The following is a 12,642-nucleotide window of genomic DNA, read 5'->3' as shown; positions in this document are numbered from 1 at the left end:
TCAAAGTTCAGGATGTAAAAGCTTAGATAAATTTAAACTTAAACAGGACATTAGAATATCCTGGGTAAGACTAGCATTAAGTTGGATCAGTTTTTGGAACCATCTCTATTATATTGAGTTAGAGTTTTTGTATTTTTCTGGGTTTTTATACTTAGCACAATTAAATAATTTTGTAATCCCAATTATGACTAAGTATTTGAAAAAAGAAGGCTTAATTTAGGGAAAAAAAATGGAAAGAAATGTTAGAGTGTAAAGACCTAAATTACCTGGACACTGTAACATTTTAAGACTTTCTTTTTGTCTGGGCGCCTGGGTGGCTCAGTCGGTTAAGCGACTGCCTTTGGCTCAGGTCATGATCCCAGGGTCCTGGGATCGAGTCCCACGTCGGGCTCCCCCTGCTCTGCGGGGAGCCTGCTTCTCCCTCTGCCTGCCACTCACCCTGCTTGTGCTCTCTCTCTCTGTCAAATAAATAAATAAAATCTTTAAAAAAAAAAAAAAAGACTTTCTTTTTGTCATTGAATTTTCCTAAAGTGAACTTTGAAGTTTTATTTTGAGTTTGACTGCTTCCATCTAGTGGTCTTTCTTTACATAAATAAATACCAGTTTTTAGCTATTTAAATAATTAGCTTTCTCTCTGAAAGACACATTATCTAACTAACATGAATCTAACTTATTTGTAGGCTTTTAAGTCAGGGAAATTAAAGTGTATTATTACATTTATAATTCTTCCCAAAAATATTTTCCAAAGCTACCAAACAGAGACCAAAAAAAAAAAAAAAAGAATCAGTTTATTAAATTCATGTGAATGAATGAAATCTTGAATTAGTTAACAGGTGTATATTTTTACACTTAGTGTACATTTATATTTATGTAATTATAGTAAATATATGATTTGATAGTGTCATATAAGTGTTACAGTATACGTATTGAGTGTTGGAAATTTGTCATTTATAGTGGATCTGGAGTTTTTGGTTAAGTCTTTTTATAAAACAAAGATAACATATTTCACTCATTTATTCATTTTAAAAAGGAAGTGTCTGAAGGGAAAAATTGACTTCTGGAAATGTTTATGTGGCATTTTAAAGATATTACTCTTTAAAAATGAAATGCTCTTCCTTTTATAATCACTAATAATGAGTTTTGAACTATGGAGTAAGTTTCATTCTCTTACCCTTATCACATGACTGGTGTTTGGATGATTTGCAATGATTTGAAAATATGAAAGGCTTTTTATATTTCCTAATTCTTCCTCTTTAGTTTTGAGTATTTTGTGTGTCTATCCTAGGATATAGAACAACTTCATCAAAGTGGGGAAGAGTGAACGTATCTACCTGTTGTATACCCTCAGATACCCTACAATTGTTTCGTCAGTCACTCCAGACTATGTAATAATATTTTTGCCTGTGTGGTCCGTCTGTCTCCCTTACTTAATTGTAAGCTCCACGAGGCCAAGACTGTATCTGTTTTGTTCACCATTATATCCTCAGTGCCTAGAACAGTACCTGCAACATAATAAATGTCCTGCGGCTATTGGTTTGTGACCAGTTAGTATTGCGTGAGACTGATGTAACACAATAGGACCTAGAGATTTAGGCAGTCCTCACTGTCTGTTCCCTACTTCACTGACTCCATTCAAACATCTCTCCCAGGTACATTCCTCCATTAGAAGAATAAGGTGGGTTATTGGTCTTTTCATTGGGCAAGAAAGTGTTCTCAGGGAAATGAAAATCACTTGATCAGTCCAACTCAGTACCCATGGTTTGATAACAGCTTGAGGTGATCAGCCTGCTCTGGGACACTTTTCCTTGGAGGAGGCATTAAGGGATATGGGAAAAGTGGAAGGAGAAATAAGGAGAAGGTATATGCTTCTGCTTTCACTTTGTCTATTCTATTTCCCTTCTTAGTGGACTCTCTGGACACTGCCCCTGTGAATGCCTGACTGTGGGCACACCCTTGAGCCCTCTCTTTGTTTCACATCCCACATTCAATCCATCAGCAAATTCTGTGGGCAGCTCCATTGCTACAATTCTGGTGGAAGCCACCACTGTCTCTCACTTAAATGATATAATAACCTCTTGATTGATCCTCCTGATTCTGTCATTGGTCCTTTCAATCTGCTCTCAACACACAGGTCAGAATGATACTTTAAAACCAAAAACAGATCATGTCAGTTCTCTGCTCAAAAACTTCCACTGGCTTCCCATTTTACATGAAAAGCCCAAATCCTTACAACTTCCTGTAAGATCTGGTTCCCTGTATTTCTCTGTCCTCATTGTCTATTGCTCTTTCCCTCAGATAATTCACTTCAGCTACACAGGCCTTCCAGCCATTCCTGAATCCACAAGACTCACTCTTGTCTCAGGGCCTTTGCACTACCTAGGCATTCAGCCAGGAATAATTTTCTCCCAAGGTATCTTCATTCCCTTACCTCTTTTAAGTCCTTGCCCAAATATTTCACTCCATTGAGAGCTTTTCTGAGCACTGCATTTAGAATCACCACCCTCTAACCCTCCCACCCCTAACAGTCCCTATCTTCTTCTCATGCTTGATTTCTCCCTAAAGTATGTAATATCATCTGATGGCTTATTTATTTGTTCACTATCTGCCCTGGAATCTTAAGTGAATTCACTCACCAGTCAAGTATTACAGGTGCTTGCAAAGGTCCCTGGGGTAAGAGATTTTGTTTGCCCTCATCACTGCCATATGTCCACTATCTATTAGAGTACATGGCACATTTAGGTACTAAGTAAACATTGTTGAATAAATTACTCACTGAAGGACAAATTCAAATCCTCTGGTAAAGCTTCATGTATCACTGACTCTGCAGCAGCCTTGGTAGGAAGACTTTAATTTCCTTTGTGGTAAATGTTTTGAAGGTCAAAAGAAAGATGCTTGCTGCATGAACCTTACCCTCCCTTTGGCTACAGAAGTGCATCCCCTGTCCTCCTAAAACTCTGTGGGCTGGGGTGCCACAGGTCATGAAGGTAGGGACATCAGCAGGAACCTGGGAATTTGTACCAGGGTTTCAGAATGGAGATTGGGGAGTCATGTGCTTTATACCAAATGAAAAGTAACAGTATAAGACAGAATGAGTGTATACCTTGGGCATTAAAGGAGAGACAGCATTTCTGGCTGGTGTGGGAACATTAACTCCGGGGGAATGGGACAATTTTGTTAGCAGAGAACAGGAAAAGAGAGTTCTCATGAATGAGTGTTCTGGGAGTGAATGGTGTGAGTCACAGGTTGAGTCAGAAAAGTGCATGGTATTTTGAGGGGTAGAGAGCAAACATTTGTTGTCAAGTAACCCTACAAGCATAGTGCAGAGAAAAGGGTTCCAGTCCTAGTTTTGCTAAAGGTCCCAAGTAGCATCATAAGTTGTGTAGAACCCTCAGAATTCTCATTTGGGAATCAGGAGAGGCAAGTGTGCATTCTAGCCCTTAAAGAGACACAGAAGACACTAGGATCAGATGGTGGAGAATTTCTGACTCTTTCAAATGTTCAGGTTCAAGTTCTCCAAATTAGCTTGACTTGGAATCTCAAGAAAGGAACTCACTTGCTAACTAATACTATAGATGAAAGTGATTCAGACAGGAAATCTAAGTGAGAAAGGTAAATAAGTAATCAAGGAATTGACCCTGGCCTACATTTACAATGCTGTCCTTCTCTAACAGGGTCACATGTGATTAACAGAGCCCATGATGCCATGATGCCTGTGATTGGAAGATTTACCTTCAGGGGAAACACACCTATGTTTCTTGTTAAGATAGGAAGCATTACGGCTAGTTCAGGCCCAAGGAAATCAAAGGGTATTCGAGAGGGAGGAAAAGGTGGCAACATCACCAACTGACCCTTCTAAACACTACCTATAGTTACCTATGGTCACCTAGAGTTTGTCACGAGAAACAGGTGAATTCTTTCTTATTTGATTGAGGATGATGACCTAGAGAGAAAAGGAAAGCCCTGAACATCCAGGTATGCATGAGATGTGCAGAAGAAGGTAAAATTGCCAGCGACCAGGAAAGAAAAGACAAACTTAAACACAATTTCACAACCTAACCACACTGGGTCCTACTGTATATAACGGGGATTAGATCATCAGGTTCACACAGGCTTCATTAATTTTTCATAGCTTCCTGGAGGACAATCTGGAAGAAGTAAAGATCTTAGCCATGTGGGTGGGGAAGAGCATAGACCACTTGCAGTATCTGCCCAGAAAGAGGGGAGAGGGAACGTTGATGCATTTGCCAACACTTGGTGGAGCTTTTTGCCATAAATGAATTTGAAGCCCAATTTGCAAAGTTGCTTTTTTTTTTTAAGTATTGCACACGGACAACTTATTTTTTTCCTCAGAGATCTCACTGCTCATTGTGCATTAAATCCTAAAGTCTCGGTAAAGTAAATACAACATGCTTGCTTTTGCCCTCTGAATTGATAAGGTCAAAGAAGTAGGAAACCCTGTAAAAACATCCTGGGTAAAAGAGGGGGTTTTGTGCCTAGAGCTGAGTGAGGTAATGAAAGCGTTTTTCTTTCAGCACACAAGGGGAACACACTATTTGGTGGGAAATGTGGTGAGCATATGCCTGAAAGCAATGATGCACCAATGGGCCAATGCAGGTCAGAACCTTCAGCACCAGCAGTGGATGTGCTGATCCTCTCGTTTCACTGGGAAGGTCCCTGAATGGAGCCTCCTCTCAAGCCCTCCTGCTCTAGTTTACAAGTTTCTGCTCAGGCCCCACTCTCCTTTTGGTATTGCCTCTTCACTTCCTCACTCCACACTCCAGGTACCAGCGCTCTCATGGGGCCTCTGGGTTACCTAAATGTGCTAAATAGTCCATCAGCTCCCTCTTTGCTTCCCCAGCATGCCTTGGCCAATCTGCTCCCATTCTTGTCAGTACCCTCTTTCTGAACTCCCCACAAAAAGAGACATCTGACACACATATTCACTCCAAGGCATTAGTAACTGAAAACAATAAAAGTGATATCCCTTCATCCTAACAGGTAAACCAAGAGATGGAAAGAGGGATATTTGGGTTGAGACTGTGCTGACAAGTCCTCTACTGACGCATAAAACCAGCCCTTCCCACAGTTTGTATTGATGGTTTGGGATCATAAGTTCTTACAGCCCAACATTGATGAGCAAAATGTTCTGTTTTTTTTGTTTTTTCTTAGAACGATGTGTCAATATAAGCTGGAAGCAGAAACAAAATCTCTTTAATGTTTTTTATTTTCCTTTTTTATATTTTCCTTTGTGGTATAGCAGGAAACTTTTGTAAACTACTGGAACATAAATTTTAAAGCTTTCCCTTATGTCTTGGTTCCCTTACTACAGAAAAATCTTCAAAACATTTTAGAAAAAAGGCAAGTTACCTGTGAAGAAAGAATTTAAAAAAACTAAAGAACTATAAAGAAACCGTGCTTGAAGGATGAGAAGAGACTACCAGTGGAAGAAATGTGAAGATTTGACTTGGAAAGCAAAGCAAAAAATAGATGTGAACAACTAGAAAATATAAGGATAAGAATAAAGAAGTTGAACATTAAAGTACTTCTTTTGTAGAGCTGAAATAAAGTGCAAATCTGGATTTTGTGAAAAGAAGTGAAAGGAGGAAAAGAAAGATGGAAGTTAGAAAAGTCTTAAGGGAAAAAAAGACATCAAAATAAAAGTAAGCTATGAATATTCTGAATTTTTATTTTCTTTAAAAGTTATTTTTTTAATATATGATGTCATAGTGAGACTTGACTGGACTTATTTTACTGCATCATTTTAAATTTCTGTTGAAAATTCAAGCCAGTACCTGCTTAAAACACCCTTCACGAAGAGAAAGCAGCCCTAGGAGAGAAGATGACTAGAAGGGAAACAAATAGAAAACAGAGGCAATAAAAAAAAAGGGAAAAAAGATCACAATACCACAATTACAAAGGTTGGTTTCCAAACTCTGAGAGGAAGCACTGCGTAGTGGTTAACATGTTTGTAGTTACATAGATCCGGACTTAAATTCTGACTCTGGAGCTTTGATAGCAGTGTGGATGGACCTTGGCCAGTTTTCTTAACTTTGTCTGTCTGATTCAGCTCTAAACCCTTGTGCCCGCAACAGGGCCTGGCACACAGAAGGAGTACACTTAGTGTCTGTTGAATGAATGGTTGAAAGACTGCTCCAAATTGAATAATAATTCTTACCTAATGGGGTTGTGGTAAGAGTCAAGTTAGATTGTATCTATTAGCTCATTATTAGAATACTGTCTGTATTGAAAGTGGACTGTATTTTGGGTAATGTGGAATTACATGTGCAAGGGCCAGCTTTTCACAAGTTCTTGACACATCATTTAGGATCCTAATTTGTACTTAGGTATATGTGGCCCCAGAGTTTCTGCTGTGTCCTCACATTATAGATGGATCATCTGTGCCCCCCACAACCTCTAACATCCCTGTGCTATACACTATTATGTACTTGCCCCATAAGACAGTATATAACGAGTATATAATTCTACACACAGTGCATGTATTAGGTGAACATATTAGGTATTTGGTAAATGATTGCTAAATGAATAAATGAGAGGAAGTTGGCAGACAGTGTAAGGGAGCTGTTAGGCACCATTGCCAAGAATCCCCTTGCAACTCATACAACCCTCACTGCCACATCATTTTGTTGCCAGATCCTCACAGTGGAGGCAGGCTGCCAGTCACTGGATTCCTAGTATGTCTCTCCACACTCAAAACACACTTCAATTAATGTCTAAGACCCCAGGTCCTTTGTATCTAGTTATCATCTCCTGAGATAAAACCAAAGATGGTAAGAATGTGGGGTATGGATAAGGAAAAATGCATGAATTCAAGCAAGTTTGTGGTTAAGGGAAAAAAACTGAATCAGATAAGGAGTAAAATCCTTATAGTTGGAGTGGACCATGGAGTTAGCATTGCACCCATGCATCCTCAATCTTCAAGACTCTGCTCGATGATTATCAAGGTAACATGATGGACAGAGAAAATGTGGATGTCACCAGCCCACTCCTCTGCCCTTCCCAGGTTATCCATAAAGAAATACTGGATAAAATATGTATTAAAATATTATATATTAGATAACTTGAAAAGAAAGAATAGGAACTAGTTAGGAGTCTGATACAAAGTGAAAGCTCAGAACCATTAGGATGAACAGAGCTGAAGCCATGTGGTCTTCAGTGGTATGTGCTATAGGTTGTTTTTCCAACACCTACAAGGTGATAGGAAGTTGAACAGTGGAGCCATGAAGGAGTTGTCCAGTCTATGAATTATGAGCAGATTAACTCTATTCATCAGTGGTAGTACTTGGGCAGAATTGGATGCCAGATTACTTCACTGGGCTATAATAGATAAGCACCCACCAAAAATATGGACATCAGGCCTATGGGTGGGATGTGAATATAAAATACCTTCACATGGTAGAAACCTTGATGAGACACTAAAGTTAAAACTGGTATGGAACCAATGAGACTCTTAAAACTTTGGTAGAGGCAAATGCCAAACTGCCCTAGGCAGAAAGTCCCTCCACCCCTATAGTCCAGCATAGGAAGCATTTCCACAATTTCCACCAGAAATGAGCACAAATATAAAACACACAAGAAATCCCACCATCAACCTAGCACAAAACACCTGTGACAATTCACAGCCAGCACCTACAGATGGAAGAATTACATGAAAGGGAATTTTCAAGTAAATGTTTAAAATAATCAGAGATTAAAAATGAATAAAATCTATAAGATAAATTCAGGACATTGGAGAAAAGGAATTTGGATTTATTAAGAGCAAAACAGTAATTCTAGAAATGGAAAATATGACAACTGAAATTTAAAATAATAATTAAACAGTAGGCTAGACCCAGTTGAAGGAAGAATTTGTGAATTAGAAATTATATCTGAGGAAATCACTCACAGTGAAACATAGTGGGGAAAAAGGAATGGAAATATGAAAGTCATAAGCTACAGAGAAAATAATTAAAAGCTTCACCATAAGAATTAGTAGGATTTCCAAAGGTGAATATAAAGAGAACGGGATGTAGGAAATAAAGCGATAACAACTAAAAACATTCCAAAACTGAAGAAAGATAGATGGGGGTGGGGAAAAGGATTCACCCCGGGCTTACTTATTTGAGAGAATCTTGCCTGATTCCAGAGAGTGGTTTGGCTGTCCTTGATCTGTGCTCTAATTTTATGTAAGTTTAGCATTGCCCCTAATACACTGTATACCCTTTGGGTCCAGGAATGATGCCTTATTCATTATGTGTATCTACTGCTCAATATTCTTGGCACATAAAAGGTACTTGATGAATATTAATGGAGGAAGTAAAGAAGAAAGAGGAAGAAAGGAAAGAAGGCAAAGGAGGGAGTAAGGGACAGAGAGAGGGAAGGAGAGGGAGAGAAAACTAAAGAACTTGAAAAGATGTGTGTATGTGTGTGTGTGAAGACACACACCAGGTGTTGCATAATAAAACCGATTACATATGTCTATTAATTTTTATATATTTTTTAAATTTTTTATTTAAATTTAAATAAACATATACTGTATTACTAGTTTCAGGGGTAGAATTTAGTGGTTCATCAGTTGTATGCAACACCCAGTGCTCATTACATCAAGCGCCCTCCTTAATGCCCATCACCCAGTTACCCCATCCCTACCCATCTCCCCTCCAGCAACCCTCAGTTTGTTTCCTAGAGATAAGTCTCTTATGGTTTGTTCCCTCTCTGTTTTTATCTTATTTTATTTTTCCTTCCTTTCCCCTATGTTCATCTGTTTTGTTTCTTAAATTCCACATATGAGTGAAATCATATGGTATTTGTCTTTCTCTGACTGACTTATTTCACATAGCATAATATCCTTTAGTTCCATCTTTGCAAATGGCAAGACTTCATTCTTTTTGATGGCTGAGTAATATTCCTGTGTGTGTGTGTGTGTGTGTGTGCGTGCACGTGTGTATGTCTTTATCTACTCATCTGTCAGTGGGCATCTGGGCTCTTTCCATATTTTAGCTACTGTGGATATTGCTGCTATAAACATTGGGGTGCAGGTGCCCCTTTGGATCACTATGTTTGTATCCTTTGGATAAATACTTAGTAGTGCAATTGCTGGGTTGTAGGATAGTTCTGTTTTTAATATTAATTGTTATATTAAAAACTTCCTTTATTTCCAGAGAGGTGGGAAAACAGTTTTCAAAGTTCAGAGTTCAACATCTTTTCAAGGTTTATTCATGATGAATAGCTCTGAGTAACCAGTTATAACAAAACAAGTACAAAAGATAACAAGTACAGTCGATGCTTCATGCTGACTTGGCAACTGACATCTTGCCTGATGTTTGAACGTATCTTACAGATTCAGATGATTGAAATATTTTTACTTCCTACTTAAAATTGAGCTGAGCAATATCTTTTTAAAATTTACATATTCTACTCAGAGACTCTGCCTTTTCAGCAGTGGTTGACATGATAAATGCCTATGTTTAGTTTAAAAAATTTTTCTTTAAAAATTAAAATTTGAAGTTATAAAAATGATGAGAAAATGTTTGTGCAAGAATTTCAGTATATTTTATTGCACAAACCTTATCCTCTCAAAATAGATTTTAATAGACTTTCATAGAAGTATTTGAGGAATAAACTTCCACCTACTGAAGACTTCTGTGTTGTGATCTGTGGTGAGCATTCACACACATTGTGCTCTTTCCTCTTTCCCCCAGATCCTCACTTAGGGTTAAGAAAATAGGGTCATATAAGCTGTATCTATTGAGTAAGGTCCCACAGTAGAAAAAAAACAAAGTTGACATGGGTCAGCTGTCTCCAAATCCCTTACTCTTTCTTCTATCAAGTATAGATGGCTTTGTAGATTACTTGGATTGTCTTAAGAATCTGTGTGAGTGGTGTTTGATAAATAAATATGAGTGATATAAAGAGTTAATGTGATATGCTTTCCCATCCATCAATGGTGGAGTAACTGATCTCAGACTCCTCCTCCCACTGTAAACAACAGTACGTATTTCCTTGCTATTTTGTTAATTGTTTTTTGATTCTTTTGTGGACCTTATTTCTCATCCTGCTCTTTTTGTGTGTGTGTGTGTTTTGGTGTCTATTGATATCAGTATGCTTTGACTTCTTTATCTTGTTCTTTTATCTCATTACTACAGGATTTTCCCTCGTGGTTATTATGAGGCTTACATAAAATATCTTAGACACCCTATTTTAAACTGATAACAATCTAACTTCAATAGAATTCATATACTTTATAGTTTTACTTCTTCCCCTAACATTTTAGATTATTGCTGTTACAATACATTTGATTTTTTAATTGAAATAAAATTCACATAACAAAATTAATTTTAAAGTGTGCAATTCAATAACATTAGTGCATTCATGTATTATGCAAACCTCTATCAGTTCAAGATTTTCATCATCCCAGAAGGAAGCCCCATATCCTTTATGCAGTCACTCTCCATTTGCCCTCCTTCAAGCCCCTGGCAACCACTAATCTGCTTTCTGCCTCTATGGATTTACTTATTCCAGATATTTCATATAAGGGAAATCATACAATATGTGATCTTTTGCACCCGATGGTTTTGACCAGTGTCTTTGCCTTCCCTGCATCTGATTCCTTAGCCCTGAAGGCAAGAGAAAATAATTTATTTTTAAATGTTACCCAGTGAGTTTAAGCCCCAATTAGGAACTCTGACTTGACTTCACACCTTGGAGAGTTGGAAGCAGAGCTCTCAGAACCTATCTTAGAATGTCATGAAGTTCAGTTGAGTTCATGGTGGTGGTGAGAACATAACTGGAGTTTTTCTCAGGTCATGGAGGAAACTGTCAGTGATCCAGAAAGATTAGGGACTCAGAACAAAATTGATGTCATTAGAAACCACTTCAGTAGATATCTAGTGTGGTGGACAAGATAACTTCAGGGGATAAGGAAGCACTGCTCTAGCACACAGATCTGCTCTAGCCCCTGCTCAGCCACCGCACATCAGTGAGCTGGTAGGTCACTTCACTTCTCCTGGTCCTTGATTTCTCATCATTAAGATGAGCAGCAGGTTGACCTACAACAAGTCCAAAGTCCCTTCCTCTTATAAACCTTCTTGGACTCTTCAAGATGGAATGCTGTTAGCAGAAATAAATAAATATCATGATTATGTGGGAACAGACACTGCACCCTGGAGGCTGATGGTCACAGAAGAAAATTTGCAGTTTGGGAGCATTACTATATAACAATTTATTATAGAGCAAAGGAGAAATGCATACTAGGATAGGTAATAATAAGAGCTAACACTCATTTAGTGTCTTCTATCAGTTATTGTGCTAAATACTTAAATATTAATTCATTTGTGTGTTACAACAATCTGTGAGGTAGGTAGTTACTGTCCTCTTTATTTTCAGAAACTCAAGGCTTAGAGAGATTAAATTTTTAAGACAGCTAGTAAGTGGGGGAGCAGGCATTTCATCTATAGTTTATTTATTTTGTAACATGAACACTGAATCATTATATCTTAACATGTAGTAAGCAAAATGATTTTTAATGGCTCATACATCCAGTGTTTTCTATAGTAGGGCTATAAGTACATCCACTCTTAGGGAGAACTAAACAAAGATGCACTGATAGTTTAATCAGACAGGGCGTGTTAGGGTAGCTATGTAAGTGTTCAAGTTCCAGACTTCAAAATTTCAGGTGCTGAACCAACAGTATTTCAGAGGTTGCATTAAAAGGTTTTTGCACACTGGTTATAGAACTGGAGATTTTAATTCAATGTGGTAGTACTCCTAAGCCCTAACTCTGGGCATGTCTGTCTGTCTATCTATCTATCTATCTATCTATCTATCTATCTATCTATCTATCTATCTATCTATATCTATCTAAAACTCTCTCTCTCTTACTTACAACATTGTTTACAAGAAGAGATTGAATCATGGATTTGCATTATGCACCTGGAGAGATCTTCGAAGAAGCACTAAAGATTGATCATAAGTAATTTTGCAAGTATTTGTAGCTTATTAAAAAGATGAAGGGTATAACTCTTATTTGCAGCCTCATAGTGGCTGCTAAATGTTAACTAACTGTTGCTAGTTAGTTAGTTAGTAGAAAGTTACTGTATCAGAGTCCTGGAGGAAAGAAATGGCACTCTCCAACAAGAAACTTTAGTAACAGGGACTTTTCAATGGCTCAGGGACTATTTACTGGGTTAAAGGAAACCAAGGAGAGGGTGATGAAACACTATAAGGCCAATAACTACAGGAAACCAACATCAATCCGAGGAGAAGGAGCAATTAATGGAGCCTTGCAAGAGTAACTCTACCTCTGGAGGTCAACCTACAGGTCCTCTGGCCTTGTGTAAAGAGAGTCGGCTTACCTATGGTAACTTGTAGGGAGGGAGCCAGAGGATAAATGTACTAAACTTCCTCCCTCCCACCCTCTGATTCACTGCTCATGCCGTCCGTGACAAAAATCTAGTTAGAAGAGGACAGGGAAGTTGTTGGTACAGTCAAGGAAGGTCAGCTCTCATGTCGCAGAACAGGATGGAGAGGGTAGAGGACAGATCTGTAGAAGTAAATGGAAATATTCTAGAAATGTATATTTTATGTAGTCACAAGTTCACTTTCATCTTTCTATGCCTAGCACATCCCTTAAGACTGTGGAGGAAA

General features: G+C 38.2%; 1 protein-coding gene across 1 annotated transcript in view; it reads left to right on the top strand.

Annotated features, from left to right (window-relative positions):
- The window catches only part of TMEM64 (transmembrane protein 64), a 66,580-nt gene extending 54,765 nt beyond the window's left edge, over positions 1 to 11,815 (top strand). The window contains exon 3 of the mRNA XM_081816227.1: positions 5,330 to 11,815. Coding sequence (XP_081672353.1) covers positions 5,330 to 5,386 — 57 coding nt within the window. The 3' untranslated portion in view covers positions 5,387 to 11,815. The remainder of the gene's footprint in view (positions 1 to 5,329) is intronic.
- The last annotated feature ends 827 nt before the right edge of the window (positions 11,816 to 12,642 follow it).

Source organism: Leptonychotes weddellii, chromosome 4 (genome assembly GCF_054177405.1).
Source record: "Leptonychotes weddellii isolate Sample4059 chromosome 4, ASM5417740v2, whole genome shotgun sequence".
NCBI lineage: Eukaryota > Metazoa > Chordata > Mammalia > Carnivora > Phocidae > Leptonychotes > Leptonychotes weddellii.
This window is presented reverse-complemented; position numbering and strand designations above follow the sequence as displayed.